The following is a 27,368-nucleotide window of genomic DNA, read 5'->3' on the forward strand; positions in this document are numbered from 1 at the left end:
TGGATGAACCCGGGCCAGAGCAGTTCCATCTTCAACCATTGCTGGTGGGAACTGGAGCAGCAATTCCTTCTCTGCACCCCCAGCTCAGGCCCCCATCCCTCCCCAAATCCCAGCTGTGATGGGGCAGGAAAAGGAGCAGAGGGGGCAGAGCCCCAGGAAGGTGCCCTGAGCTCCAGGGGTGTGCCAGGAGCTGGGGTGAGCTGCTGGGGAGGGAGGGAGGTTTGCTTTGGGAGCTTTGGGAATGTGCAGCTCTTTGGGTTTGCTTTGGGAGCTTTGGGAATGTGCAGCTCTTTGGGTTTGCTTTGGGAGCTTTGGGAACGTGCAGCTCTTAGGGTTTGCTTTGGGAGCTTTGGGAATGTGCAGCTCTTTGGGTTTGCTTTGGGAGCTTTGGGAATGTGCAGCTCCTCAAGGGAAATCTGTGCCTCTGCAGGAGCCTGCAGCACTCCCTGAGGGCATCTCTGCCCAGGAGCCAGGGAGGAGCCCTATGGAAGCCCAGCAGGGAGCAAGGAGAGCTGCCAGAGCTCTGCCTCAGCCAGGATCACAGCCAGGACAGCGTTCCCGGCCATCTGCTGCTCTCCAGGTGCTGAGCCCGGCTGCTCCATCCCAGCCATCCCCACCTCGCCAGGCAGAGCCGTTACCTGAGGTCTCCTCTGAGCTTCTTGCTCTCCCTGTGGTGCAGGAGCCACTTCCACCTCCCGCTCCTGTTCAGCTTCTCCAGCACCTTCACCACCTCCTTCAGCTGGCCTGAGGGGACACCAGAGCTCAGCGTGGGTGGCAAGGGGGACCTGGGGGTCTCTGGGCCCAGCTCTGCTCCAAGTGGGGCCACCTGGGGGAGCTTTGAGCCTCTGCAAGGATGGAGACTCCAACTGCACAGGGTGGGGAACTGGGACCATCTCCTGGCGTGAGTTTTTCCCTGATATCCGAAGGGACAAGTGCAGCTTTCCCTGTCACCTCACAGAGCATCTCCCAGAAGAGGTGGCTCCGTTTTCTGTGCCACTTCCCACTAAGGAGCTGAAGGCAGCAGCAAGTTCTCCTCCTTTTTCCACTGCATACTGGGAAGGAACTCCCAGTATTCCCTGGGAAGGAATTCCTGGCTGGGCTGGGATTGCCAGAGCAGCTGGGGCTGCCCCTGCATCCCTGGCAGTGCCCAAGGCCAGGTGGACACTGGGGCTGGAGCAGCCTGGGACACTGGGAGGTGTCCCTGCCCATGGAAGTGGATAATCCTTAATGTCTCTCCCAACCTAAAGCACTCCATGAGTCTCCAGGCCAAACAAACATCCTGGGACAGCTCTGCCCTGTCCTGGGATGCTCTGGGGACCCCTGAGCTGGGCACTCCATCCCCGAGAGAGGGCTGGAGTCAGAGGGAGGGCCAGAATCCCCCTGGAAACAGAAGCAAAGGGAAGGTTTGGGAATGTGTCAGTGAGACTCACCCAGGGTCACCCTTTCCAGCAGCTCCTCATCAGACACCACGAACCCTCCGGCCTGGAAGAGCTCCTGGAATGTGTCACCTGTCACCTCCTCGGGCTCATCCACGCCGGCAAACACCACGCTGGGACAGCGCTTCAGCTCCAGCAGGCACGGCACCTGCTCCAGAGCAGGGAGTTGGGAACTGCCCCAGCCCAGCCCAGGGAGCCCAGCCCAGCCCAGGGACCCAGCCCAGCCCAGCCCAGCCCAACATTCCTGTCCTCACACCCCATCCCAGAGATGAAACATTCCCTGAACTGCTGAGTCAGGGTGAGGCTGGGCCAGGGAAGCTCAGCCTCAGTGCTTTGAGCTGGGCTGCTCTAACATTTTCAATGGATCCTGGGAATAAATCCCAGTGCTGAGAAGGAGCAGGGGCCCTGAGGCTCACGGTGTGGATGTGGGAGGCGATGTCCTCGTTCCTGATGATGACCAGCAGCCGCTCGCTGTCCCCGCGCTGGGCTCTGCAGAAGCTCAGGGGCTCCATCCTCACAAACCCCTCTGCCTTCAGCAGGGCCTGCAACACACACGGGGCAGGCGTGGGTGGGGAATGTTTCCCTGGGAGCACGGGGACGGGAAGGGGAATGAGCTGCCCGGGGCAATGGGGAGCCCCCAGCCCTGCAGGGATGTAAAAGGCACATGGATGTGGCCCTTGGGGACATGGGGGCCTTGGCAGTGCTGGGGGAGGGTTGGACTTCAAATCAACCAGAGAAGATTTAGATGGAATATTGGGAAGGAATTCCTGGCTGGGCTGGAATTGCCAGAGCAGCTGGGGCTGCCCCTGCATCCCTGCAGTGCCCCAGGCCAGGCTGGACACTGGGGCTGGAGCAGCCTGGGACAGTGGGAGGTGTCCCTGGGATGGGGTTGGAACTGGATGATCCCTAAGGTCCTTCCCACCCAAAGCATTCCATGATTCTCCGATGACTCAGTCCCAAGGCTCCTGTGCCTGTGATTCCAGCTCCTGGCACTGGGAGCCAAGGTGGGCCCTGGCTCCCAAACCATCCCTGTCAGGCTGCCCAAGCTTCCCTGCTCCTGCCACCCTCAGCTCTCCCCTGGAGCTGCCCACCCTGATCCATTCCATCCATCCCCATCCATCCTGATCCACCCTAATCCATTCCATCCATCCCCATCCATCCTGATCCACCCTAATCCATTCCAATCCATTCCATCCATCTCAATCCATCCTGATCCATTCCATTCATCCCCATCTAACCCAATCCATCCCGATCCATCCTGATCCACCCCAATCCATCCTGATCCATCCCCATCCATTCTATCCATCCCCATCCATCCTGATGCACCCCAATCCATCTCCATCCATCCCAACCCATCGCAATCTATCCCCATCCATTCTGATCCATTCCATCCACCCCAATCCATCTCCATCCATCCCCATCCATCCCAATCCATCCCCATCCATTCTGATCCATTCCATCCATCCCAATCCATCCCCATCCACCCCCATCCACCCCACCCACCCCAATCGCCCCGATCCCCGAGCAGCTCGCACCTTCACCCTGTCGAAGAAGGGCTGCTGCTGCCCGGTCTCCAGCAGGTAGAACATTCCCGGCTGCCGGCGGGCGGCCACGCGGCGCAGGTGGCAGCGCAGGGCCCCGCGCAGCTCCGCCACCATTCCCTGGAACGCCGCGGTCGCGCGGGGCCGCGCCAGCCCCGCCCGGCCGCCCCCGGCCTCCCCCTGCCCCGGGGCGGCGCTCCCGGCCCGGGCCCCGGCCAGCAGCACCCTCTGGAACTCGGAGAACTCGTGCAGGATGCCGGCCACGGCCCCGTTCCCGTCCCCGTCCGCGCGTGGCTCTGGCTCTGGCTCTGGCCCCGGGCCGTGCCGGTGCCGCAGCCGGGCCAGGCGCAGCGCGGCCCCGCGCTCCCGGCTCCGGGCCCTCCTGGCGGCCCGAGGGCCCCTGCGGGCGCGGGGCCACCCGTCCGAGGGGGGAATCGTCACCCGCAGGGGGCTCCTGCTGCGCGGGGACAGCGGGATGTGCGGAGCAAAGTCCCTCGGGAAGAGGCTTTTGGAGGTAGAAAAGGAGGGCTGGCCATTCCTTAGGATTTCTTTTAGCTTATAATGGAAGCGGAGACACTCCATGTCCAAAGTGTTCTGGGTGATTTCCTCCAGGCCCCTCCAGGTCCCCAGCAGGGACCGGGCCAGGTGGGACTCGCGGGCACGGCGGCCGCGCCCCCGGGGCGGCTGGGAATGTTCCAGCCTCTCCTGGCACTGCCTGGTGACCACGAGGCTCCCGGGATCCCCGGGGACATCCCAGTCCCAGGCCTCCCCGGGCTCCTCCGCGGGCACGGAGCTCCCGGAGGAGCTGTCCCAGGTAGTCCTTGCTCCTGCAGCATCCATGGATCTCATGATGCAGGAACTCCTGCTTGGAAGAGGGGAGTGAGAATTCCCCTCCAAATATTCCTGGTCTGAGTCACCAAAGGAATTCTCCAATGGATCTTCAAAGGCCAAGCCCTCGTGTGTGTCTTGGCTTGGGAGCTGCTCTTCCCTTGGGAGCACATCCAAAACATCCTCAGCATCACTGAACTCCAGGTGTTCTCCAGAGAGGTCCCTGGGCTCATCCCAGGGGATGGGAGAAGCAGGAATTTCTCCCTGTCCCACCTCAGCGCCGGCACAGTCAGCATCAGGGAACACCTGGGACCCCTCAGGGTTGTGCTCACACACATCCCAGGGCTGGCACAGGGGACACTCCCGGGCTGGGAAAGGTGCAGGACTGGGAATGCTGCCTCCTTCCAGCTCCTCTGGCAGGAAGGGCCCCTCCCTGGGGCTCCCTCCGGCATCCCCTGCCGGGCTCTGGGGGCTGCCAGGGCTCCCACAGCTTCTGGGACTACCAGGGCTCCTGGGACTGCCAGGGCTCCTGGGACTGCCACAGCTTCTGGGACTACCATGGCTCCTGGGGCTGCCAGGGCTCCTGGGGCTGCCACCGCTCCTGGGGCTGCCATGGCTTCTGGGGCCACCATGGCTGCCACCACTCATGGGGCTACCAGGGCTCCTGGGGCTGCCACCGCTCCTGGGGCTACCACAGCTTCTGGGGCTGCCACCACACATGGGGCTACCATGGTTCCTGGGGCTACCATGGCCTCTGGGGCTACCATGGCTGCCACAGCTCCTGGGGGTACCATGGCTTCTGGGGGTACCATAGCTCCTGGGGCTGCCACAGCTCCTGGGGGTACCATGGCTTCTGGGGGTACCATAGCTCCTGGGGCTGCCATGGCTCCCAAGGCTGCCACAGCTCCTGGGGCTCCTGGGGCTCCCACATCTTCCAGGGCTACCACGGATCCTGGGGCTACCATGGCTCCCAAAGCTTCTGGGGCTGCCACAGCTTCGGGGGCTGCTCCTGGGGCTAGCACGGCTCCCAAAGCTCCTGGGGCTGCCATGGCTCCTGGGGCTGCCATGGCTCCCATGGCTCCTGGGGCTCCCATGGCTCCTGGGGCTGCCATGGCTCCTGGGGCTGCCATGGCTCCTGGGGCTCCCATGGCTCCTGTGGCTCCCATGGCTCCTGGGGCTGCCACAGCTCCTGGGGCTGCTCCTGGGGCTGCCATGGCTCCCAGCCCACCGTGCACTGTCTGGAGTGGGAGGGAGCATCCCAGGGAGCGCCTCAGGGAGAGGTGAACCCGGCTCTGCAGGCTCCAGGTCGTCCCATGGGTCACACGGAGAAGGCGGAGCAGATCCCGGCTCTGCTGGCGCTTCCACGGGTGAGCAGGGAGCCGGGGACTCCGCCGGCGCTTGGGAGCAGCTGGGACGGAAGGAGCCATCCAGGCTCCAGGCAGCCACGCTCACCTGCGCGGCTCCTCCTTCCCGGCACGGCTTCCAGAGGCGGCACAGCACCGACTCCCGCCGGCCCGGCACGCCGGGAACGCCGCGGGTGGAGTCCCCGGCGCCAGGAGAAGCGGGAGCTGAGTCCCCGTGGATGTTTGGGAGGCTCTGCTGCTGCCTGGGGAGCTCCTGTATGGCTGAGATGCCCTCCCTGATGGAGGAGGAGGGCTCTGACTCCAGGAGGTGATGGTGGAGAGGGATCTCTGCCATCTCTGAGTTCGTGGTGTCGTTCCCAGGGGAATCCTCCGTGCCAGGGAACACGTCCTGGCTCTCCTCAGCTCCACACTCATCTCCTATGTCCGTGTACTCAAAGGGGGAGTCCCGGCCGTCTCCTGCTCCCATGGGATCATCCAGCTCCTCCATGCCGTTGGCACAGGGGCTCCCCAGCTGCTCCTCCACCAAAACCCCGTTCCCACCTCGGTTTGACTCCTCAGCATCCAGGGAATTGGGGCTGGGATCGGCGTCACCCGCACCCCGCTGGGAGCAGCAGCTGCCCTGTCCCAGGTCGCTCTGGGAGGGCGACTGGAGGCTCTCCACGGGCTGATCCTCTGGAGCAGCCCACGGATCCAGGGAGCCATTGGGAGAGGCCAGGCACACGGAGCTGGTGTCGGGGGACAGGGTCAGGCTCATTCCCGGCCTGCAGGGGGATCCCGCGCTCCCGGCAGGCTCCCAGCGCTCTCCAGAGGGCGCCCGATGCCGCTCGGTGTGCCCGGAGCCCCGCGTGGCTCCGGCAGGCCCCGGGCTGTCTGTGACGCTGTCAGGCTGTGCCCCACGGACCGGGCTGGGCTCAGGGGGCGCGGGCAGCTCCCTGCTGGCGCTGTGGGGTGAGCCCACCCCGGCCAGGGTGGCCGCTCCAACCCCGTTTGTCTCCGCCTCCGGCGTGCCCGGAGCGTCCCAGGGATCCGGGAGCTCCTCCTGGTTCGGTGACACCTGCTCAGGAAAGGCTCCAGGGACAGTCCCAGCCCCATCTGAGGGCGCTGGCGAGGATCTCTCAGGGCAGGCGGGTGCCAGGGAGGTGGGGCTGGCCACGGGGTCCTGTTCAGGAACACCAAACTTCTCAGGAGACGCCGAATTCCCTGGATTCTTCTCACATTCCATCTCGGCATCGCTGCTCTCGGACAGCACCAAACCCACGGGGCCCGCGAAGGAGCCTTCGTCCTCCAACTCCTCGCTCTCTTTCTTCTCCTCCTCCTCCTCCTCCTCCTCCCTCTCCTCCTTTTCTGAGTGCTCCCAGGGCTCCTGGCATTCCTCCCCTTCCTCAGGGGCTCCCCCAGGCTCTGCACTTCCAGGAGCTGCTTCCAAGGGCAGGGAATCGCAGGCGGGCTGCGGATCAGCGCCACCCTCACCTTCCGGGGAATGCCCAGAGCCTCCCGCTCCCTCCTCATCCTCGGGAGGGCCGGGGCCACTCCCTGAGCCCGCCTCCTGCTGCTCTTTCTGCTGCTGCTCCCCGTTTTCCTGGGGTGCACGGGCGGGCTCTGTCCATGGAGCTGTGCTGGAGTTTGGGGTTTGGCTCCCGGGGTTTTCCGGGGATTTGCTGGCACAGCCGAGCTCCTCGGGAGGGCTGGGGGTGATCCTGGCATCCAGCAGGGCCTCCTTGGCCGGCTCCTCCTGGAACACAATTGACAGGTTAACAAGAAAAAAACATTCCTCATAGGAAAATGCAGGAAAAAAACCACTGGAACATTTTTTCCTTCATGCAAAACGATTCCAGCCCTATGGAAGCTGCTGCTCTGTTCAAGTTTCAAAGTTTGAGAATTCAGGCTTGGAAATATCTCAGCAGATCCCCACATTTTGTGTTTACCCCAAGAAACCCCACTCCTGAACATGTGCAGATGGGAGAAAGTGTAAAAATTCATGTCAAGCTTTATCCAGAATGGAATTTTCATGGATTTCACTGGAGGGATGAGGGAAATGATGCAAAGCACTGCACTGGCACCTGTGTGGGGGAAAGTCTCCTGAGCCCACAAATCCCAGCTTTCCAAACCCACGTGGGAATGGCTGTGCTGGATTTGGAATTCTGCTCTGGGACGCTGGGGGCTGCCCTGATCCCTCAGCTGAGGACACACAAACCCCGAATTTAAATCAGGAACAGGCGCTGAGCTCGACACTTTAATTTGGGATTCCTGCCCCTTGGAGAGCATCCCTGCTTCCCTGGATACCCCACAAGCACACCTCCATTCTTCTGGAAAAACCTGCTCCTCTCAGAGGAAAATCCTGCTCCTCTCAGAGGAAACTTGTGCTCCTCTAGGAGGAAATTCCTGCTCTTTTAAGAGATAAAAATCCCCCTCCCCTAAGAGGAAAATCCTGCTCTTACAGGAGGAAAATCCTGCTCCTCTAAGAGGAAACTCCTGCTCCTTCTAGGAGGAAAATCCTGCTCTTTTGAGAGGAATATCCCGCTCTTTTAAAGAGGAAATTCTGCTGCTATAAGAGGAAAATCCTGTTCTTCTAAGAGGAACATTCTGTTCTTTTGAGAGGAAAATCCTGCTCTTTTAAAGAGGAAATTCTGCTCCTTTAAGGGGAAAATCCTGCTCTTCCAAGAGGAAAATCCTGCTGCTCTAAAAGGAACATCCTGATTTTTTAAGAGGAAAATCCTGTTCTTTTAAAGAGGAAATTCTGCTCCTTTAAGAGGAAACTCCTGCTCTTCCAAGAGGAAAATCCTGCTCCTCTAAGAGGAACATCCTGTTCTTTTGAGAGGAAAATCCTGCTCTTCCAAGAGGAAACTCCTGCTCCTTTTAGGAGGAAAATCCTGCTCTTTTAAAGAGGAAAATCCTGCTCCTTGAAAAGGAACATCCTGATTTTTTAAGAGGAAAATCCTGCTCTTTTAAAGAGGACATTCTGCTCCTTTAGGAGGAAACTCCTGCTCCTCTAAGAGGAACATCCTGTTCTTTTAGGAGGAAAATCCTGCTCCTCTGGGAGGAACATCCTGTTCTTTCAGGAGGAACACCTTGCTCTCCTCCTAAGAGGGAACCCCTGCTCCTTTAGCAGAAAGCATTCCCCGGAGCCCCAAGGCCGCACTCACCGCGCTCTCCTCGGGAACGCCCTCGGGCTCCCCGCCCGCCAGCTCCAGCCTTTCCCTGGAAGGATCCTGCAGGGAGAGGCTCTCGGGACAGCTGGTGGAGGAAGGCTCCTCCTCCTCCTCCTCCCCCGGCCCGCAGGGCAGCTCCCCCGAGGAGGAGGACACGGTGCTGTCCACGGCTCCCGCGGCTCCGTCCGCGTCCGTCTGGGAATCCGCGGGGCTCCTCTGGGGCTGGCAGGCGCCCTGGGAAGGGGGGCTGGGGTCCAGGGAGCTGCTGGGAGTCTGGTCAGGATCCCAGCCCGAGTCCGCAGGACACGTCTCGAAGCCAAAGCAGTCCTGGCTGTCATCGCTGAGCTCCAGGAAGCCCCCGGAGCTGCTGATGGAGACGAATTTGCTGGGATTGCTGTGCTCCACCACCTTCCTGGAGCTGCTCAGGAGCTTGCTGGGCTTCCTGTAGAACAGAGCCACCCACATGTGCAGGATCAGCTTCATCCCTTCCACGTCGTCGGGAAGATTGGGGTCCCAGGGCCTGGCAAGGGAAGCAAAGAGAGTTGGAACCATCCTCATCCTCCCCTGCTCAGCTCCAGGGAATTCATCCCTGAGAATCCATCCCTGGAGTTCATCCCTGAGAATCCATCCCTGAAATTCATCCCTAAGAATTCAACCCTAAAAATCATCCTGGAGTTCATCCCTGAGAATCCATCCCTGAGAATCCATCCCTGAAATTCATCCCTGAGATTCATCCCTGAAATGCATCCCTAAGAATTCAACCCTAAAAATCATCCTGGAGTTCATCCCTGAGAATCCATCCCTGAAATTCATCCCTGAGAATCCATACCTGAAATTCATGCCTGAGAATTCAACCCTAAAAATCATTCTGGAGTTCATCCCTGAGAATCCATCCCTGATATTTCATCCCTGAGATTCATCCCTGAAATTCATCCCTGGAGTTCATCCCTGAAATTCATCCCTGGAGTTCATCCCTGGAGTTCATCCCTGAGAATCCATCCCTGAGATTTCATAATTCAACCCTAAAATTCATCCCTGAGAGTTCATGCCTGGCTCCCTGCAGGGCTCAGCCCCAAGGCAGAGGGGCACACACTGCTTGATGCAGATTCCAGCTTTTTGTAGGAAAAAATAAAAACAGAGGAAATCTGAGCTCCAAAGGAGGGATGGAGGACCTGGGGTCGTGGCTTTAGGGACCGATTCTGGCTGCAGAGCCATGGGAATTGCAGAATCATGGAATGGTTTGGGTGGGAAGGGATCTCAAAGATCGCCCAGTGCCAGCCCTGCCATGGCAGGGACACCTCCCACTGTCCCAGGCTGCTCCAGCCCCAGTGTCCAGCCTGGCCTGGGGCACTGCCAGGGATGCAGGGGCAGCCCCAGCTGCTCTGGCAATCCCAGCCCAGCCAGGAATTCCTCATTGCCAAGATCCCATCCCTGGCTGCCCTCTGGCACTGGGAGCCATTCCCTGGGTGCTGTCCCTGCAGGCCTTGGCCCCAGTCCCTCTGCAGCTCTCCTGGAGCCCCTGCAGGCCTGCAATGTGCTGGAAGCTCTCCCTGGATCCTTCCCTTCTCCAGGGGAACATTCCCAGCTCTCCCAGCCTGGCTCCAGCCCTGCAGCAGCTCCATGGGTTCCTCTGGGCTCTCTCCAGCAGCTCCAGGTGCTGCTGCTGTTGTCCCCAGGGCTGGGGCAGCTCTGCAGGTGGGGTCTCACCTGGGAGGGCCAAAATTCCCCAATTCCCCCTTTTCCTGCCGCCCACACTGTGGATCACCCCAGGACGGGGAGGAATTTTGGGTCCAGCACACGAGGCTGGGTCCCATCCACTCTGTCACCCCACCACCACCCCCAGACCCTCTTTTCCAAGGAAAGCACAGCGAGCCAGGGAACAAACCCCACAGATCTGGAGCACAAAGGGCTGAAGGCACAGAAACCCCATTCCCAGACTCCTCCAGCCCCCCAGGCTGACTTACCCATGCAGGGCACGGATGACAGTTTTCTCCAGGGAATCGTTGGTGTACCTGCTGTCCAGGTGGAAGAGATACTCCTCTTCCCAGAGGCAGGTGACCCTCATGGAATTCCCGCAGAGATTCACCGTGTGGCTCCTGGAGAACTCCTCCTTCCTCCTGGGAGGGACCTGGCTCCGGGCGGGCTCGGCCGCGCTGCTCTGCTGGTGCCGGAACGGCAGCACCTTCCCGACCAAGGGAGCGGCTGGAGCGCTCCTGGGATGGCTCCCCTTGGGATCCGGGGCTGCTTTGGGATCCTCGGGCAGCGGGGAGGCGTAGGAGTGCTCGGCTGAGATGATGGAGTGTGAGCTCGCCTCGCAGGCCGGCGGAGCTTGGCGGGGAGGGAACACCTGGAACGCGGCGCTGCTGCCCCTGCTGAGAATCCCAGAGGTTTTTTCCCTGGGAGGAGAGGCCAGAGGGCTGGGATCCGCTGGCTCAGGAAGCGCCTGGCTCGGGGACACCTTGCTGGAGGTGGGTTTCTTGCCCTGCTTGTCTGCCCTGTGGTATTTGTGGTCGGAGGCCACGCGCAGGGATTTGGGCTCGGAGGGGCTGCGCTGCTCCCAGGAATCCCCGGGTTCCATCCCAGAATCTTTGGGAATAAAGGCAGGAATGCAGGAGCCCAGGGCCAGGTCAGCCAGCAGGTTCAGGGCGTGGGAGTCGCTGTTGTCCCCTGGCAGGGCAAAGGCAACGCTGGGAATCGCCATGGGATGAACATTCCTTGGGATTTCTGCTCCGGGGGGTTGGGATGAGGCCTCGCTGGGGAGCTCCGAGGGCAGCTCCTTCCGCTCTGGGGGAACAAGGGGAAAAACCCATTTAGAAAGGGGGGAAAATCCATTTAGAAAGGGGAAAAAATCCGTTTTTGGATTGAGGGTTTTGTACAGACAAACTGGCTTTTTTTGGGGATTTTTTTTTGGGGTTTGGCAGGAGCCACCCCATGGGAGAGGTGTTGGATGCACTCTGGGAGCTCCAAAGGAGGGAATGTTGGATCATGGAATGCTGGAAGGGAATTTAAGGATCATCCCATTCCAACCCCATGGCTCATCCCATTACTGAGTGAGACATAAAATTGGGGTGTTTTACAGCCAAACTCTGAAGATTTTGGGGAATGTTTGGGGTTTGGCAGGAGCCATCCCATGGGAGAGATGCTGGATGCACTCTGGGTGCTCTAAAGGCAATAAGGGAATGTTGGATCATGGAATGCTGGAAGGGAATTTAAGGATCACCCCATTCCAATCCCATGGCTCATCCCATTGTTGAGTGAGACACAAAAATTGGGGGTTTTTACAGCCAAACTGGCTTTTTTTGGGGATTTTTTGGGGTTTGGCAGGAGCCACCCCATGGGAGAGATGCTGGATGCACTCTGGGTGCTCCAAAGCCAGCGAGGGAATCATGGAATGCTGGAAGGGAATTTAAGGATCATCCCATTCCAACCCCATGGCTCATCCCATTATCCCAGTGGCCTTGGACACTTCCAGGGATCCAGGAGGATTCTTTGGGAATTCCATCCCAGAATTTCTCCCCAGTATTTGACATTTTCCCTGCTTCAATCCAAACCCATTCCTTTCCTCCCTGCCATGGAATGGCTCAGCTTTAAAAGGAATTTTTTCCCCAAGGGAATTTTTTCTCACCACTCCCTTCCTGCTGCTTCTCCGGAGGTTTTGCTGCTCTGTTTTCCAGGTTTTTCTGCACTTTGCTTTTCCCTGGCTTTGTGCCACTCTCGGTGACAAGAGCCTTCTTTGTGTCCACGTTTTCCAGGGTTTTTGGCCTCTTTGCCTCCACAGCAGGACCATTGGGAGCTGAGCTTTCCTTCTCCTTCTCAGCACCTTCACACTGGGGTTTGTGGACAATTTCTGCAGCCAGGACCTCTGCACCTGGGACAGGGAAAAGGAGGGGTTGGTCTAAATTTGGGAATTCTTTGGGTTAAAAATTCACCAGGAAAAGGGAGGGATGCGGGGAAGGGGTTTTGGTGATTTTACTCCTCATTATCCTGATTTAATTGGGAATATAATTAATTTATTTTAATAAGTAAAATCTGACCTGGAAGCACCCAATTCCAGGTAGCTTCCCTGGAATCATTCCTGAGATTTATTTGGGTGCTCCAGGCACTCACAAAGTTCCTGGATGGTTCCCGGTGAACCCTGAGCATCCCAGCTGGGTGGGAGGAGGAAACCGATCCCATTTTTCCGGCACTCACCTCTTTTCCTCCCATGTGGCAACTGCAAATTGGCCAGTTTCAGCATGGGCTCGTTGGAATTGCCCGTGGATCCCGATTTTTTGGGACAAGAGGAAGCGGCGCCGGTTTTTTTCTTGGCTGCCTCCCTGCTCCTGCTGCTGCTCTCCCCAGGAGGTGTCTGTGCCTTGGGAATGCTCTTCCCAAGGATCCTGCTGGATTTCCTCCTGGCCTCCCGGCCCCAGGGCTTGGTGGGAGAGGTGACGCTTTTGAGCAATGTCTCTGGAGCAGAGGTGGGGAGCAGCTCTCCCTTATCCCGCGCGGCTCCCGCTGCTCTGGTGCAAGGAGCAGCACCTGGGGGCACCGAGGAGGAGGAGGAGGAATTGCCAGGATCGTCTCCCACATTCCCGGCAGCCCCACGGAGACACTGCAAGGCCGCTGAGATCCCCAGGGTGAAGCTGCCGGGGTCGGAGAGGTAACGGCGCAGCCGGGCCAGGGATTGCTCCGAGAGCTTCTGGGAAGGGCCAGCATCCCCGTCCCGGCACGGAGAGGGGACAGGGACACCGGGAATGCCACCCCGGGAGCTTTCCTGGAGCTCTGCATACTCCTGGATGCCAGCATCCCCATCCCGGCACGGAGAGGGGACGGGGACACCGGGAATGTCACCCCGGGAGCTTTCCTGGAGCTCTGCGTACTCCTGGAGGTGCTCCTGGATGCGGGGGCTGCCCGCGGCAGCGCGGGAGGAGGCGGAGGCCGCCCTGCGCAGGGCGTAGCGCAGCCCCGGCACCACGGAGGCGATCTGCAGGGACAGCGAGCTCCTGGAACCGCCCTCCCTCCTGCCCGGGGCATCCCGCTCCTCCTCTGGGAAAACCAAAACAAAAGGGATCAGGGCCAGTTAGAAAAGGGGGGAATCCACAGAGTCATTGCAGTGGTGCAGAGAGACGCTGGAGGGAAAGGGGAAAGGGGAAAGGGAAAGGGGAAAAAGGGAAAAAAGGAAAGGGGAAAGGGGGAAAGGGAAAGGGGAAAAAGGGGAAGGGGGAAAAGGGGAAAGGGGGAAAGGGGAAAGGGGGAAAGGGGGAAAGGGGAAAGGGGAAAGGGGAAAAGGGAAAGGGGAAAGGGGGAAAGGGAAGGGAAGGGAAGGGAAGGGAAGGGAAGGGAAGGGAAGGGAAGGGAAGGGAAGGGAAGGGAAGGGAAGGGAAGGGAAGGGAAGGGAAGGGAAGGGAAGGGAAGGGAAGGGAAGGGAAGGGAAGGAAACATTGAAGTCAAAAGCTCCAAAAATCAGCAAGCAAAAAGCTCAGCCTTGGAGAAATGTCCAAATGCTTTGGATGGATCCCACCAAACATCCCAAACCTGCTCCAGGTTGATCCCACCAAACATCCCAAACCTGCTCCAGGTGGATCCCACCAAACATCCCAAACCTGCTCTGGACAGATCCCACCAAACATCCCAAACCTGCTCAAGGTGGATCCCACCAAACATCCCAAACCTGCTCTGGAGATGGATCCCACCAAACATCCCAAACCTGCTCCAGGTGGATCCCACCAAACATCCCAAACCTGCTCCAGGTGGATCCCACCAAACATCCCAAACCTGCTCTGGAGATGGATCCCACCAAACATCGCAAACCTGCTCCACATGGATCCCACCAAACATCCCAAACCTGCTCTGGATGGATCCCACCAAACATCCCAAACCTGCTCCAGGTGGATCCCACCAAACATCCCAAACCTGCTCTGGAGATGGATCCCACCAAACATCCCAAACCTGCTCTGGATGGATCCCACAAACATCCCAAACCTGCTCCACATGGATCCCACCAAACACCCCAAACCTGCTCCAGGTGGATCCCACCAAACATCCCAAACCTGCTCTGGATGGATCCCACCAAACATCCCAAACCTGCTCCACATGGATCTCACCAAACATCCCAAACCTGCTCCAGGTGGATCCCACCAAACATCCCAAACCTGCTCTGGTGATGGATCCCACCAAACATCCCAAACCTGCTCTGGATGGATCCCACAAACATCCCAAACCTGCTCTGGATGGATCCCACAAACATCCCAAACCTGCTCCAGGTTGATCCCACCAAACATCCCAAACCTGCTCCAGGTGGATCCCACAAACATCCCAAACCTGCTCCAGGTGGATCCCACCCAACATCCCAAACCTGCTCTGGACAGATCCCACAAACATCCCAAACCCGTTCCAGGTGGATCCCACCAAACATCCCAAACCTGCTCCACATGGATCTCACCAAACTTCCCAAACCTGCTCCACATGGATCCCACAAACATCCCAAACCTGCTCCACATGAATCCCACCAAACATCCCAAACCTGCTCCACATGGATCCCACAAACATCCCAAACCTGCTCCACATGGATCCCACAAACATCCCAAACCTGCTCTGGACAGATCCCACCAAACATCCCAAACCTGCTCCACATGGATCTCACCAAACATCCCAAACCCGTTCCAGGTGGATCCCACAAACATCCCAATCCCACCAAACACCCCAAACCTGCTCCGGGTGTGTCCCACCCCACTCCCCACCCTTGCAGCAGCAGATCCACCTTCTGCAGAGCCCTGGGCCCTTCAGGCCAAGGCTGGGCCCGGGGCAGTTCCTACCTCGGGGGCCCAGGGCGCGGCGGGAGCGGAACAGGAACAGGGCCAGCAGCGTCACGGGCTCCCTGGGCTCCAGGCCTGCAGAGCACACACCAGTGAGAAACCAGGTCTAGTTTCAGACACCTAGTTCTTGTCGAGAAACCAGGTTCGGGTTCAGAAACCAGGTTTAGTTTAAAAAAAAATAGATTCAGTTTGAGAAACCAGGTTTAGTTTAAAAAAATAGATTCAGTTTGAGAAAAAGGTTTAGTTTAAGAATCCAGGTTTGGATTGAGAAGCCGGGTTTGGATTGAGAAGCCAGGTTTTAAATAAGAAACCAGGATTTGGTTAAGAAACCAGGTTTGGGTTCAGAAATCAAGTTTAGCTTGAGAAACCAGGTTTAGTTTGAGAAACCTGGTTTAGTTTAAAAAAACAGGTTCAGTGTGAGAAACCAGGCTTAGAGTGAGAAACCACATTTGGGTTAAGGAAGAAGGTTTTAAATAAGAAACCAGGATTTGGTTAAGAAACCACGTTCGGTTTGAGAAACCAAGTTTTGGTTAAGGAACTAGGTTTAGTTTGGAAAATCAGGTTTGGGTTAAGAATCCAGGTTTGGGTTAAGAAATCAGGTTTAGTTTAAAAAAACAGGTCTAGTTTGAGAAACCAAGTTTGGATTCAGAAACCAGGTTCAGTTTGAGAAACCAGGTCCAGTTTAGGCTCCTAAACCCCCCAGCAATGCAGCCCAGGCCCAGTTTAGGCTCCCAAAGCCCTCAGGAATGCAGCCCAGGCCCAGTTTAGGCTCCCAAAGCCCCAGGGATGCAGCCCAGGCCCAGTTTAGGCTCCCAAACCCCCCAGGGATGCAGCCCAGGCCCAGTTTAGGCTCCCAAACCCCCCAGGGATGCAGCCCAGGCCCAGTTTAGGCTCACAAACCCCCCAGGGATGCAGCCCAGGCCCAGTTTAGGCTCACAAAGCCCTCAGGAATGAGGCCCAGCCCCAGTTTAGGCTCCCAAAGCCCTCAGGAATGAGGCCCAGCCCCAGTTTAGGCTCCTAAACCCCCCACGATGCAGCCCAGGCCCAGTTTAGGCTCCTAAACCCCCCAGCGATGCAGCCCAGCCCCAGTTTAGGCTCCCAAAGCCCCAGCAATGCAGCCCAGCCCCAGTTTAGGCTCCCAAAGCCCTCAGGAATGAGGCCCAGGCCCAGTTTAGGCTCCCAAAGCCCCAGGGATGCAGCCCAGGCCCAGTTTAGGCTCCCAAAGCCCCAGGGATGAGGCACAGGCCCAGTTTAGGCTCCCAAAGCCCTCAGGAATGAGGCCCAGCCCCAGTTTAGGCTCCCAAACCCCCCAGCGATGCAGCCCAGGCCCAGTTTAGGCTCCCAAACCCCCCACGATGCAGCCCAGGCCCAGTTTAGGCTCCTAAACCCACCACGATGCAGCCCAGGCCCAGTTTAGGCTCCCAAAGCCCCAGCAATGCAGCCCAGGCCCAGTTTAGGCTCCTAAACCCCCCAGGGATGCAGCCCAGGCCCAGTTTAGGCTCCCAAACCCCCAGCAATGCAGCCCAGGCCCAGTTTAGGCTCCCAAAGCCCTCAGGAATGAGGCCCAGCCCCAGTTTAGGCTCCTAAACCCCCCAGGGATGCAGCCCAGGCCCAGTTTAGGCTCCTAAACCCCCCAGGGATGCAGCCCAGCCCCAGTTTAGGCTCCCAAACCCCCCAGCAATGCAGCCCAGCCCCAGTTTAGGCTCCTAAACCCCCAGGGATGCAGCCCAGGCCCAGTTTAGGCTCCCAAAGCCCCAGGGATGCAGCCCAGGCCCAGTTTAGGCTCCTAAACCCCCCAGCGATGCAGCCCAGGCCCAGTTTAGGCTCCCAAACCCCTCAGGAATGAGGCCCAGCCCCAGTTTAGGCTCCCAAACCCCCCAGGGATGCAGCCCAGGCCCAGTTTAGGCTCCCAAACCCCCCAGCGATGCAGCCAGGCCCCAGTTTAGGCTCCTAAACCCCCCAGGGATGCAGCCCCGGCCGCGCTGGCCTCACCCTCCTGGCGTGCCAGGGCTGAGGACGTGAGCAGGATGAGGACGCCCTGGTCCTGCAGGAATTTGATGATTGCCTGCAACAAAGACAGAAAATCAAACTCTGCTCCTCCCCGGCCTCCTGGGCCCGCTGGGACCAGAACCTTCCTTGGCCAGGCCTAAAATCCCCTAAAATAAGGAAATCTCCCCATCAAGCTGGAATTAATGAGGATTGATCATCCATCCCTGCCAGGAACTGCAGCCCAGAGGGGAAGGTTTGTCCCTGAATCCTGGGGAACACAAAATTCCAGCAGCTTGGGAAAACACAACATAAGTACATATAAAACCCATTATAAAAATTATTATTATTATTATTATTATTATTATTATTATTATTATTATTATTATTATTATTATTATTATTATTATTATTATTATTATTATTATCATTTTAAATGGTTATAAATATATATAGGCCCCATTATATATATAAAAATAAAAATAAATTAATATTATTATTTTAATTTTTAATGGTTATAAATATATATAAACCCCATTATATATATAAAAATAAAAATAAAATGGATAAAATGGAAAAAAATGGATAAAAGTGGAATAAAATGGAAGAAAATGGAATAAAGTGGAATAAAATGGAATAAAGTGGAATTAAATGGGAATAAAATGGAACAAAGTGGAATAAAATGGAATAAAGTGGAATAAAATGGAATAAAATGGAATAAAAGGGAATAAAATGGTATAAAAGGGAATAAATGGAATAAAGTGGAATAAAAGGGAATAAAAGGGAATAAAGTGGAATAAAGGGAATAAAAGGGAATAAAGTGGAATAAAGTGGAATAAAATGGGAATAAAATGGAATAAAAGGGAATAAATGGGAATAATGTGGAATAAAGTGGAATAAAATGAATAAAAGGGAATAAAAGGGAATAAAATGGAATAAAAGGGAATAAAATGGAATAAAAGGGAATAAAATGGAATAAAATGGAATAAAAGGGAATAAATGGAATAAAGTGGAATAAAAGGGAATAAAAGGGAATAAAGGGAAATAAAATGGAATAAAAGGGAATAAACTGGAATAAAAGGGAATAAAAGGGAATAAAGTGGAACAAAATGGAATTAAATGGAATAAAATGGAATAAAAGGGAATAAAATGGAATAAAATGAATAAAAGGGAATAAATGGGAATAAAGTCGAATAAAGTGGAATAAAATGAATAAAAGGGAATAAAAGGGAATAAAATGGAATAAAAGGGAATAAAATGGAATAAAATGGAATAAAAGGGAATAAAAGGGAATAAAAGGGAATAAAAGGGAATAAAGTGGAACAAAATGGAATTAAATGGAATAAAATGGAATAAAAGGGAATAAAATAGAATAAAATGGAATTAAGTGTGCTGGAAAAAACAGAATATAAAAATAAAATATCCCAAAGAAAAACCTTCAGAAATAATTCCCAGGTGATAAACCACAAAAAAAAAAAGAAACCTTTGAGAGCAACAAAGAAGGACAATGCCATTTAAAGCAGGGGAATTCATTCCATTCTGCACTGGTTGTGGCAAATGACACCAAAAATGCCGTTTAAAGGCCACTTCTCCTGCCAGAAAAGCACTCACCAAGTCCTTCTCCCTCAGCTTTCCCAGCAGCAGATCCATTCTGGAGTGATCCTTGTTGGATATTTCCACCTCGTAGAGGCTGGAGTGAACCCCCTGGAAGCAGACTGGGGACAAGGGAGGGTTTGGGGTTGGGATGAGATTTTGCAGCGGGATGGAGGCGATTCCTGGGAGCACTGGGAACTGGGCATTCCACAGCCACCTTCATTCCTTGTGTAATTCCCTTGCCCAAACGCAGCTTCCGGCAGTTTTCTCTTCAAGTCAGCCAACCCCATGACGTGGTGGATGTCCAGGCTGGGAGGCCTGAGGGGACAAAGCCCAGGAATTCCAGGATCAGGGAGAGCTGGGAGCTCTGGGGAGCCAAACACAGCTCTGGAGGAGAGCTGGCTCAGGATCTGTGTGCAAAGCCTGGAGATGCTCCCACCCCAGATCCTGGCAGGGTTAAAGCCAGGTTTAAGCCACTAAATCTCACTGATTTAGTCTGAGGAGTCAGAACTGAATTATTCTGAGGCATTTCTGTCTCCTCAGGCAGCTGGGAGCCAACCCCACATCCCTGAGTGCGCCAGCCCTCCAGCAGCACCGGGACCAGGCATGAGGGACACAAATGGGCTTGGCTGGGAAACCAGGCCTGGCTTGGGAAACCAGGCTTGGGTTAAGAAACCAGGCTTGGGTCGTGAAACCAGGTTTGGGTTAGGAAACCAGGTTTGGGTTAGGAAACCAGGCTTGGGTTATGAAACCAGGTTTGGGTTAGGAAACCAGGCTTGGGTCGTGAAACCAGGTTTGGGTTAGGAAACCAGGCTTGGGTTAAGAAACCAGGTTTAGTTTGAGAAACCAGGTTTAGAGTTTGAGAATCCAAGTTCAGTTTGAGGAACCAGATTTGGGTTAAGGAATCAAGTTCAGTTTGTGTGACCCCAGATTTAGTGTGATAAGCCCAGCTCAGGGTGCTGAGCTGCACTCACAGCTGGGCGGGCACGCTGCCCATGCCATGTTAAGCCCGGCTCAGGGTGTTAAGCTGCACTCACAGCTGGGCGGGCACGCTGCCCATGCCATGTTAAGCCCAGCTCAGGGCGCTAAGCCCAGCTCAGGGTGTTAAGCTGCACTCACAGCTGGGCGGGCACGCTGCCCATGCCATGTTAAGCCCAGCTCAGGGTGTTAAGCAGCACTCACAGCTGGGCGGGCACGCTGCCCATGCCATGTTAAGCCCGGCTCAGGGTGCTAAGCCCAGCTCAGGGTGCAGTGTGGCACTCACAGCTGGGCGGGCACGCTGCCCATGCCATGTTAAGCCCGGCTCAGGGCGCTAAGCCCAGCTCAGGGTGTTAAGCTGCACTCATAGCTGGGCGGGCACGCTGCCCATGCCATGTTAAGCCCGGCTCAGGGCGCTAAGCCCGGCTCAGGGTGTTAAGCTGCACTCACAGCTGGGCGGGCACGCTGCCCATGCCATGTTAAGCCCGGCTCAGGGTGTTAAGCTGCACTCACAGCTGGGCGGGCACGCTGCCCATGCCATGTTAAGCCCGGCTCAGGGTGTTAAGCTGCACTCACAGCTGGGCGGGCACGCTGCCCATGCCATGTTAAGCCCGGCTCAGGGTGTTAAGCCCGGCTCAGGGTGTTAAGCTGCACTCACAGCTGTGCAGGCACGCTGCCCATGCCATGTTAAGCCCGGCTCAGGGTGTTAAGCTGCACTCACAGCTGGGCGGGCACGCTGCCCGCGCTGTGCTGGCTCCTCAGGCCGATGGTGCACAGGCGCTGCCCCCCGATGCAGAGCTGGCCCCGCCACGGGCACGGCGCCGACAGCGAGCGCGGCTCTGAACAGGAACGGGACACGGAGAGAACGGGGCATGGGCAAACACAAAACACACCCAAACACACACCCAAAACCCAAACCCAAAACCCAAAACACACACCCAAACACACACCCAAACACAAAACACAAACCCAAACCCAAAACACACACCCAAACCCAAACCCAAACCCAAACCCAAAACACAAACCCAAACCCACACCCAAACACACACCCACACCCAAACCCACATCCAAACCCAAAACACAAACCCAAACACACACCCAAACACACACCCAAACCCAAACCACAAACCCAAAACACACCCAAAACCCACACCCAAACCCAAACCCAAACCCAAAACCCAAAACACACACCCAAACCCACACCCAAACCCAAAACACAAACCCAAAACCCAAACCACACACCCAAACACACACCCAAACACACACCCAAACCCAAAACCCACACCCAAACCCAAACACAAACCCAAAACCCAAAACCCACACCCAAAACCCACATCCAAACACACACCCAAACCCAAACCCAAACCCAAAACACAAACCCAAAACCCAAAACACACACCCAAACACACACCCAAACCCAAAACCCACACCCAAACCCAAACCCAAACCCAAAACCCAAAACACACACCCAAACACACACCCAAACACACACCCAAACCCAAAACCCACACCCAAACCAAAACCCAAAACACAAACCCAAAACCCAAAACACACACCCAAAACACACACCCAAACCCACACCCAAACCCAAAACACACACCCAAAACACACACCCAAATCCACACCCAAACCCACACCCAAACCCACACCCACACCCAAACCCACATCCAAAACCCACATCCAAAACCCAAACCCACACCCAAACCCCAAACCCACATCCAAAACCCAAACCCCACAAGCTCAAACGCAAAAATGCCAAACCCCAAAAATCCCCAACACCACCCGAAAAACCACAACTCCAAAGCCAAAAGGCACAAACCAAAGCCAAAGCCCAAACTCAAAACCCACAACCACAACCCCAAAAACCCCAACCCCAAAAACCACAATCACGACCCCAAAAACCCAATAACCACAGCCTCAAACCCAAAAAACCCCAAACCCAAAAACCCCAAACTTCAACCCCAAACCCCCAAATCCAAAACTGCCAAACCCAAAAACCACAATCCCAAAACCCCCAAATCCACAAACCACAAACCCAACCCAAAAAACCACCACCATAACCCCCAAAACCCCAAACCCAAAAAAACACAACCCCAAAAACCACAACCCAAAACCCCACACCTAAAACCCACAACCAAAATCCCAAAAACCCCAAAGCACAGCAGCTCTTACCTTGGTGGTTCTGCTCCACTCTGGAGAGAGAAATCAATAAAAAAAAATAAAATATTCAGAGATGGGAAAAGGTAAAAAGGGAATTTTAGAGATGGGAAAAGGAAAAAAAGGGAATTTTAGAGATGGGAAAAGAGGAAATAAAAGGAGGATTAGAGATGGGAAAAGCAGAAAAGGGAATTTTAGAGATGGGAAAAGAATAAAAAGGAATATTAGGGATAGGAAAAGGAATAAAAGGAATATTCAGAAGTGGGAAAAGAGGGAATAAAATGAATTTTAGAGATGGGAAAAGAGGGGAGAAAAGGAATATTTAGATATGGGAAAGAAGGAAAGAAAAAGAGCATTTAGGTATGTGAGATAAAAGGAACAAGAGGAATTTTAGAGATGGGAAAAGGAACGAAAAGGAATGTTAGAGATGGGAAAAGAAATAAAAGGGAATATTTAGAAATGGGAAAAGGATAAAAGGGAATATTAGATATGGGAAAAGGATAAAAAGGAATGTTAGATGGGGAAAAGGAAAAAAAAAGAATATTTAGAGATGGGAAAGGGATAAGGTAGGTACAATAGAGATGGGAAAAGGAAGGAAAGGGAAATGCTCCGAGAGGGTAAAAGGAACCAAAGGAATTGCAGGGCTGGGAAGGGGGAGGCAGCGGGGGCTCCTTACGGGCGCGGCGGGGCCGGCGCGGGCATCTCCCGGGGCGGGCGGTACTGGCAGCACAGCAGCACGTAGGGACACACCTGGCGGGGCCGCTCGGCCGCCCCCGCCCCGCTCACCTCGTACACGTAGTACTGGGGAGAGACAGGGAAACCGCCATGGGATACTGGGGATAACCCATGGGATATGGGGATAACCCATGGGATGCTGGGGATAACCCATGGGATACTGGGAATTCACCCCACTCACCTCGTACACGTAGTACTGGGGAGAGACAGGGAAACGGCCATGGGATACTGGGGATAACCCATGGGATATGGGGATAACCCATGGGATACTGGGAAACAGCCATGGGATACTGGGGATAATCCATGGGATACTGGGGATAACCCATGGGATATGGGGATAACCCATGGGAAATGGGGATAACCCATGGGATACTGGGAATTCACCCCACTCACCTCGTACACGTAGTACTGGGGAGAGACAGGGAAATGGCCATGGGATATGGGGATAACCCATGGGATATGGGGATAATCCATGGGATGCTGGGAAACAGCCATGGGATACTGGGAATTCACCCCAGTCACCTCGTACACATAGTACTGGGGAGAGACAGGGAAACAGCCATGGGATACTGGGGATAATCCATGGGATACTGGGGATAACCCATGGGATATGGGGATAACCCATGGGATATGGGGATATAAACCATGGGATAGTGGGAAACAGCCATGGGATACTGGGGATAACCCATGGGATACTGGGAATTCACCCCGCTCACCTCGTACACATAGTACTGGGGAGAGACAGGGAAACAGCCATGGGATATGGGGATATAATCCATGAGATACTGGGGATAACCCATGGGATACTGGGGATTCACCCCGTTCATCTCGTACACGTAGTACTGGGGAGAGACAGGGAAACAGCCATGGGATATGGGGATAACCCATGGGATATGGGATAACCCATGGGATACTGGGGATAACCCATGGGATAGTGGGAAACAGCCATGGGATACGGGGATAACCCATGGGATACTGGGGATAACCCATGGGATACGGGGATATAACCCATGGGATACTGGGGATTCACCCCGCTCACCTCGTACACGTAGTACTGGGGAGAGACAGGGAAACGGCCATGGGATATGGGGATAACCCATGGGATACTGGGGATAATTCATGGGATACTGGGGATAATCCATGGGATACTGGGATAATCCATGGGGAATGGGAATTCACCCCACTCACCTCGTACACGTAGTACTGGGGAGAGACAGGGAAACGGCCATGGGATATGGGGATATAACCCATGAGATACTGGGAATAATCCATGGGATACGGGGATAACCCATGGGATACTGGGGATAACCCATGGGATATGGGGATAACCCATGGCATACTGGGAATAATCCATGGGATATGGGGATAACCCATGGGATATGGGGATATAACCCATGGGATATGGGATAACCCATGGGATACTGGGGATTCACCCCGCTCACCTCGTACACGTAGTACTGGGGAGAGACAGGGAAACGGCCACGGGATATGGGGATAACCCATGAGGAATGGGAATCATTCATGGGGAATGGGGATAACCCATGGGATACTGGGAATAATCCATGGGATACTGGGAAAACATCCATGGGGAATGGGAGTCATCCATGGGCTACTGGGAATTCATTCATGGGAAACACAGGGAATTCATCCATGGGAAAACAGGGAATAATCCATGGGAAACACAGAGAAATAATCCATGGGAAACTGGGAAAGAACAGGGAATCATGGAATGAGGGAAAAACAGGGAATCATGGAATGGGAATGGGAAAACAGGGAAATCATGGAATGGGGGACTGGGAAATCCATGGGAGAAAGTCCATTGAATGGGGGACTGGGAAAATGGAAATTCGTGGAATGGGAAAAACCAGGGAAATCATGGAATGTGGGACTGGGAGAAAGGGCAACCCATGGAATGTGGGAGTGGGAAAAGGGAAATCCATGGGGAAAAGGGCAATCCATGGAATGTGAGACTCGGAAAAGGGAAATCCATGGAATGTGGGACTGGGAGAAAGGGAAATCCATGGAATGGGAAAAACAGGGAAATCATGGAATCTGGGACTGGGAGAAAGGGCAATCCATGGAATGGGGGAATGGGAGAAAGGGAAATCCATGGAATGTGGGAGTGGGAAAAGGGCATTCCATGGAATGTGGGAGTGGGAAAAGGGCAATCCATGGAATCTGGGACTGGGAGAAAGGGCAATCCATGGAATGGGGGAATGGGAGAAAGGGAAATCCATGGAATGTGGGACTGGGAAAAGGGAAATCCATGGAATGTGGGAGTGGGAGAAAGGGCAATCCCTGGAATGTGGGACTGGAAAAAGGGAAATCCATGGGAAAAGGGGAAATCCATGGAATGTAAAACTGGGAAAAGGGAAATCCATGGAATGGGGGACTGGGAGAAAGGGCAATCCCTGGAATGTGGGAGTGGGAAAAGGGAAATCCATGGGGAAAAGGGCAATCCATGGGATGTGGGACTGGGAAAAGGGAAATGCCTGGAATGTGGGAGTGGGAAAAGGGCAATCCATGGGAAAAGGGGCAATGCTGGCGTACCTGGCTGCTCCCGCTGGACACGTGGCAGTCGTAGCCGGGCGAGGGGCAGGTGGAGCTGCTGGGGGAGCTCTCAGGGATGGCTCTGACCTTGCCCTGCACCAAAAACACATCCCAAGCATGGAAACCCGTGGAATCCATGGAATCCTTCCCAAAAATCCATCCAAAGATGGAAATATTCCCAAGAAGGTGGTTTTTATCCCCCATGCTGGAAGAGCGGGGTGAGGGCAGCACGGTTGTGGTGTTCCAAAAATTCTGGTGGGTTTGGGGTGGGAAGAGCTGGAGTCAGGATCAGGAGTGGGGTTTGGAATCAGCTCCAGACAGGAGGAATGGGGAAAAACCAAATGAAACCTCCCAAAATTCCTGAGAATCCAAGGAAAAACTGGAGTTTGGGTTTCCATCCCACCAGAACCGTGCGGAGCAAAATCTCCTCCAAAGAGAAATTTCCAGTCTCAGGAGTTTGGGTTTGGAATCAGCTCCAAAGAGCAGAAGGGGAAATAAAAAACCTCAAAGTTCCCAAAATTCCTAAAAATCCGAGGAAAAATTGGAGCCTGGAGTTTGATTTTCCATCCCATCAAAACGATGCGCAGCAAAATCTCAAAGTTTCCAAATTTCAAAAAATTTCAAAGAGAAATTTTCAATGTCAGACTTTGGGTTTGGAATCAGCTCCAGACAGCAGGAAGGGGAAAAAAATGCTCAAATTTCCCCAAATTCCTGAAATTACAAGGAAAAATTGGAGTTTGATTTTCCATCCCACCAGAATTATGGGCAGCATAAAACAAAAAAAAAAGAGAAAAAGATAAATAAAAAGAGAAATTTTCAGTTTGGGAAGAGTTTGGGGTTGGAGTCAGCTCCAGAGTTAAGGAAGGGAAAAAAAAAGCTTTAAAATTCCCAAATTTCCAAGGAAAAATTGGATTCTGGAGTTTGATTTGCAGGCAATAAAAGATTTGGGTTTTACCTTGATGAGTTTACAGATGACAATAAACGCTGATTTTCCGTGGTGCCAAGGGCTGGCATGGAGGCAGTCGGAATATTTGGAAATATAAACCCCTGGAAAACAACAAAAAAAGGAATTATTTGTCAGCAGGGAAAGATATTCCCAAAAAAATCCTGTAAAGAGCCAGAAAAAGGTGGAATTCTGGCTCTTCCAATTTCTTCTTTTTGGATCTTCGTTCCAAGAAAATGAGAAATATTCCCAGAAAATGAGAAAATATTCCAAGAAAATGAGACATAGTCCCAGAAAAATAAGAGCTATTCCAAGAATATTAGAATTATTCCCAGAAAATGGGAAAAAATTCCAAGAAAATGGGAAACATTCCCAGAAAATGGGAAATATTCCATGAAAATCAGTTCTTGGGTAACAAAGGTTGTGAATATTCCCAGAAAATGAGAAATATCCCCAGAAAAATGAGAAATACTCCCAGAAAATGAGAACTATTCCAAGAAAGTTAGAGTTATTCCCAGAAAATGGAAAAATTCCAAGAAAATGGGAAATATTCCCAGAAAATTGGAAATATTCCAAGAAAATCAGTTCTTGGGTAACAAAGGTTGTGAATATTCCCAGAAATCTGAGAAATATTCCCAGAAAATGGGAAAAATTCAAAGAAAATGGGAAATATTCCCAGAAAATGGGAAATAGTCGCAGAAAATGGGAAATATTCCAAGAAAATGAGAATTATTCCCAGAAAAATGAGAAATACTCCCAGAAAATGAGACCTTTTCCAAGAAAATGAGAATTAGTCCCAGAAAATGGGAAAAATTCCAAGAAAATGGGAAAAATATTCCAAGAAAATGATAAATATTCCCAGAAATCTGAGAAATATTCCAAGAAAATGAGAAATGTTCCCAGAAAAATGAGAAATACTCCCAGAAAATGAGAACTATTCCAAGAAAATTAGAATTATTCCCAGAAAATGGGAAAAATTCCAAGAAAATGGGAAAAATATTCCAAGAAAATGAGAAATGTTCCCAGAAAAATGAGAAATACTCCCAGAAAATGAGAACTATTCCAAGAAAATTAGAATTATTCCCAGAAAATGGGAAAAATTCCAAGAAAATGGGAAATATTCCCAGAAAATGAGAAATGTTCCCAGAAATCTGAGAAATATTCCAAGAAAATGAGAAATGTTCCCAGAAAAATGAGAAATACTCCCAGAAAATGAGAACTATTCCAAGAAAATTAGAATTATTCCCAGAAAATGGGAAAAATTCCAAGAAAATGGGAAAAATATTCCAAGAAAATGAGAAATGTTCCCAG

General features: G+C 53.7%; 1 protein-coding gene across 3 annotated transcripts in view; it reads right to left on the reverse strand.

Moving 5' to 3' along the window:
- The window catches only part of TASOR2 (transcription activation suppressor family member 2), a 47,995-nt gene that overhangs the window by 2,313 nt on the left and 18,314 nt on the right, over window positions 1-27,368 (reverse strand). For all 3 annotated transcript variants that reach the window (XM_036401567.2, XM_036401565.2, XM_054514867.1), the window contains exons 5-21: window positions 26,070-26,161; window positions 25,115-25,207; window positions 22,506-22,630; window positions 21,845-21,864; window positions 20,394-20,511; window positions 18,912-19,012; window positions 18,713-18,816; window positions 17,108-17,180; window positions 15,116-15,190; window positions 12,510-13,346; window positions 11,944-12,186; window positions 10,283-11,102; window positions 8,313-8,838; window positions 2,972-6,901; window positions 1,853-1,978; window positions 1,431-1,584; window positions 639-744 (exon numbers count right to left, since the gene is read on the reverse strand). In XM_036401567.2, coding sequence (XP_036257460.2) covers window positions 639-744; window positions 1,431-1,584; window positions 1,853-1,978; window positions 2,972-6,901; window positions 8,313-8,838; window positions 10,283-11,102; window positions 11,944-12,186; window positions 12,510-13,346; window positions 15,116-15,190; window positions 17,108-17,180; window positions 18,713-18,816; window positions 18,912-19,012; window positions 20,394-20,511; window positions 21,845-21,864; window positions 22,506-22,630; window positions 25,115-25,207; window positions 26,070-26,161 — 7,543 coding nt within the window. The remainder of the gene's footprint in view (window positions 1-638; window positions 745-1,430; window positions 1,585-1,852; window positions 1,979-2,971; window positions 6,902-8,312; window positions 8,839-10,282; window positions 11,103-11,943; window positions 12,187-12,509; window positions 13,347-15,115; window positions 15,191-17,107; window positions 17,181-18,712; window positions 18,817-18,911; window positions 19,013-20,393; window positions 20,512-21,844; window positions 21,865-22,505; window positions 22,631-25,114; window positions 25,208-26,069; window positions 26,162-27,368) is intronic.

This window comes from Molothrus ater, chromosome 5, assembly GCF_012460135.2.
Source record: "Molothrus ater isolate BHLD 08-10-18 breed brown headed cowbird chromosome 5, BPBGC_Mater_1.1, whole genome shotgun sequence".
Taxonomy (NCBI): domain Eukaryota; kingdom Metazoa; phylum Chordata; class Aves; order Passeriformes; family Icteridae; genus Molothrus; species Molothrus ater.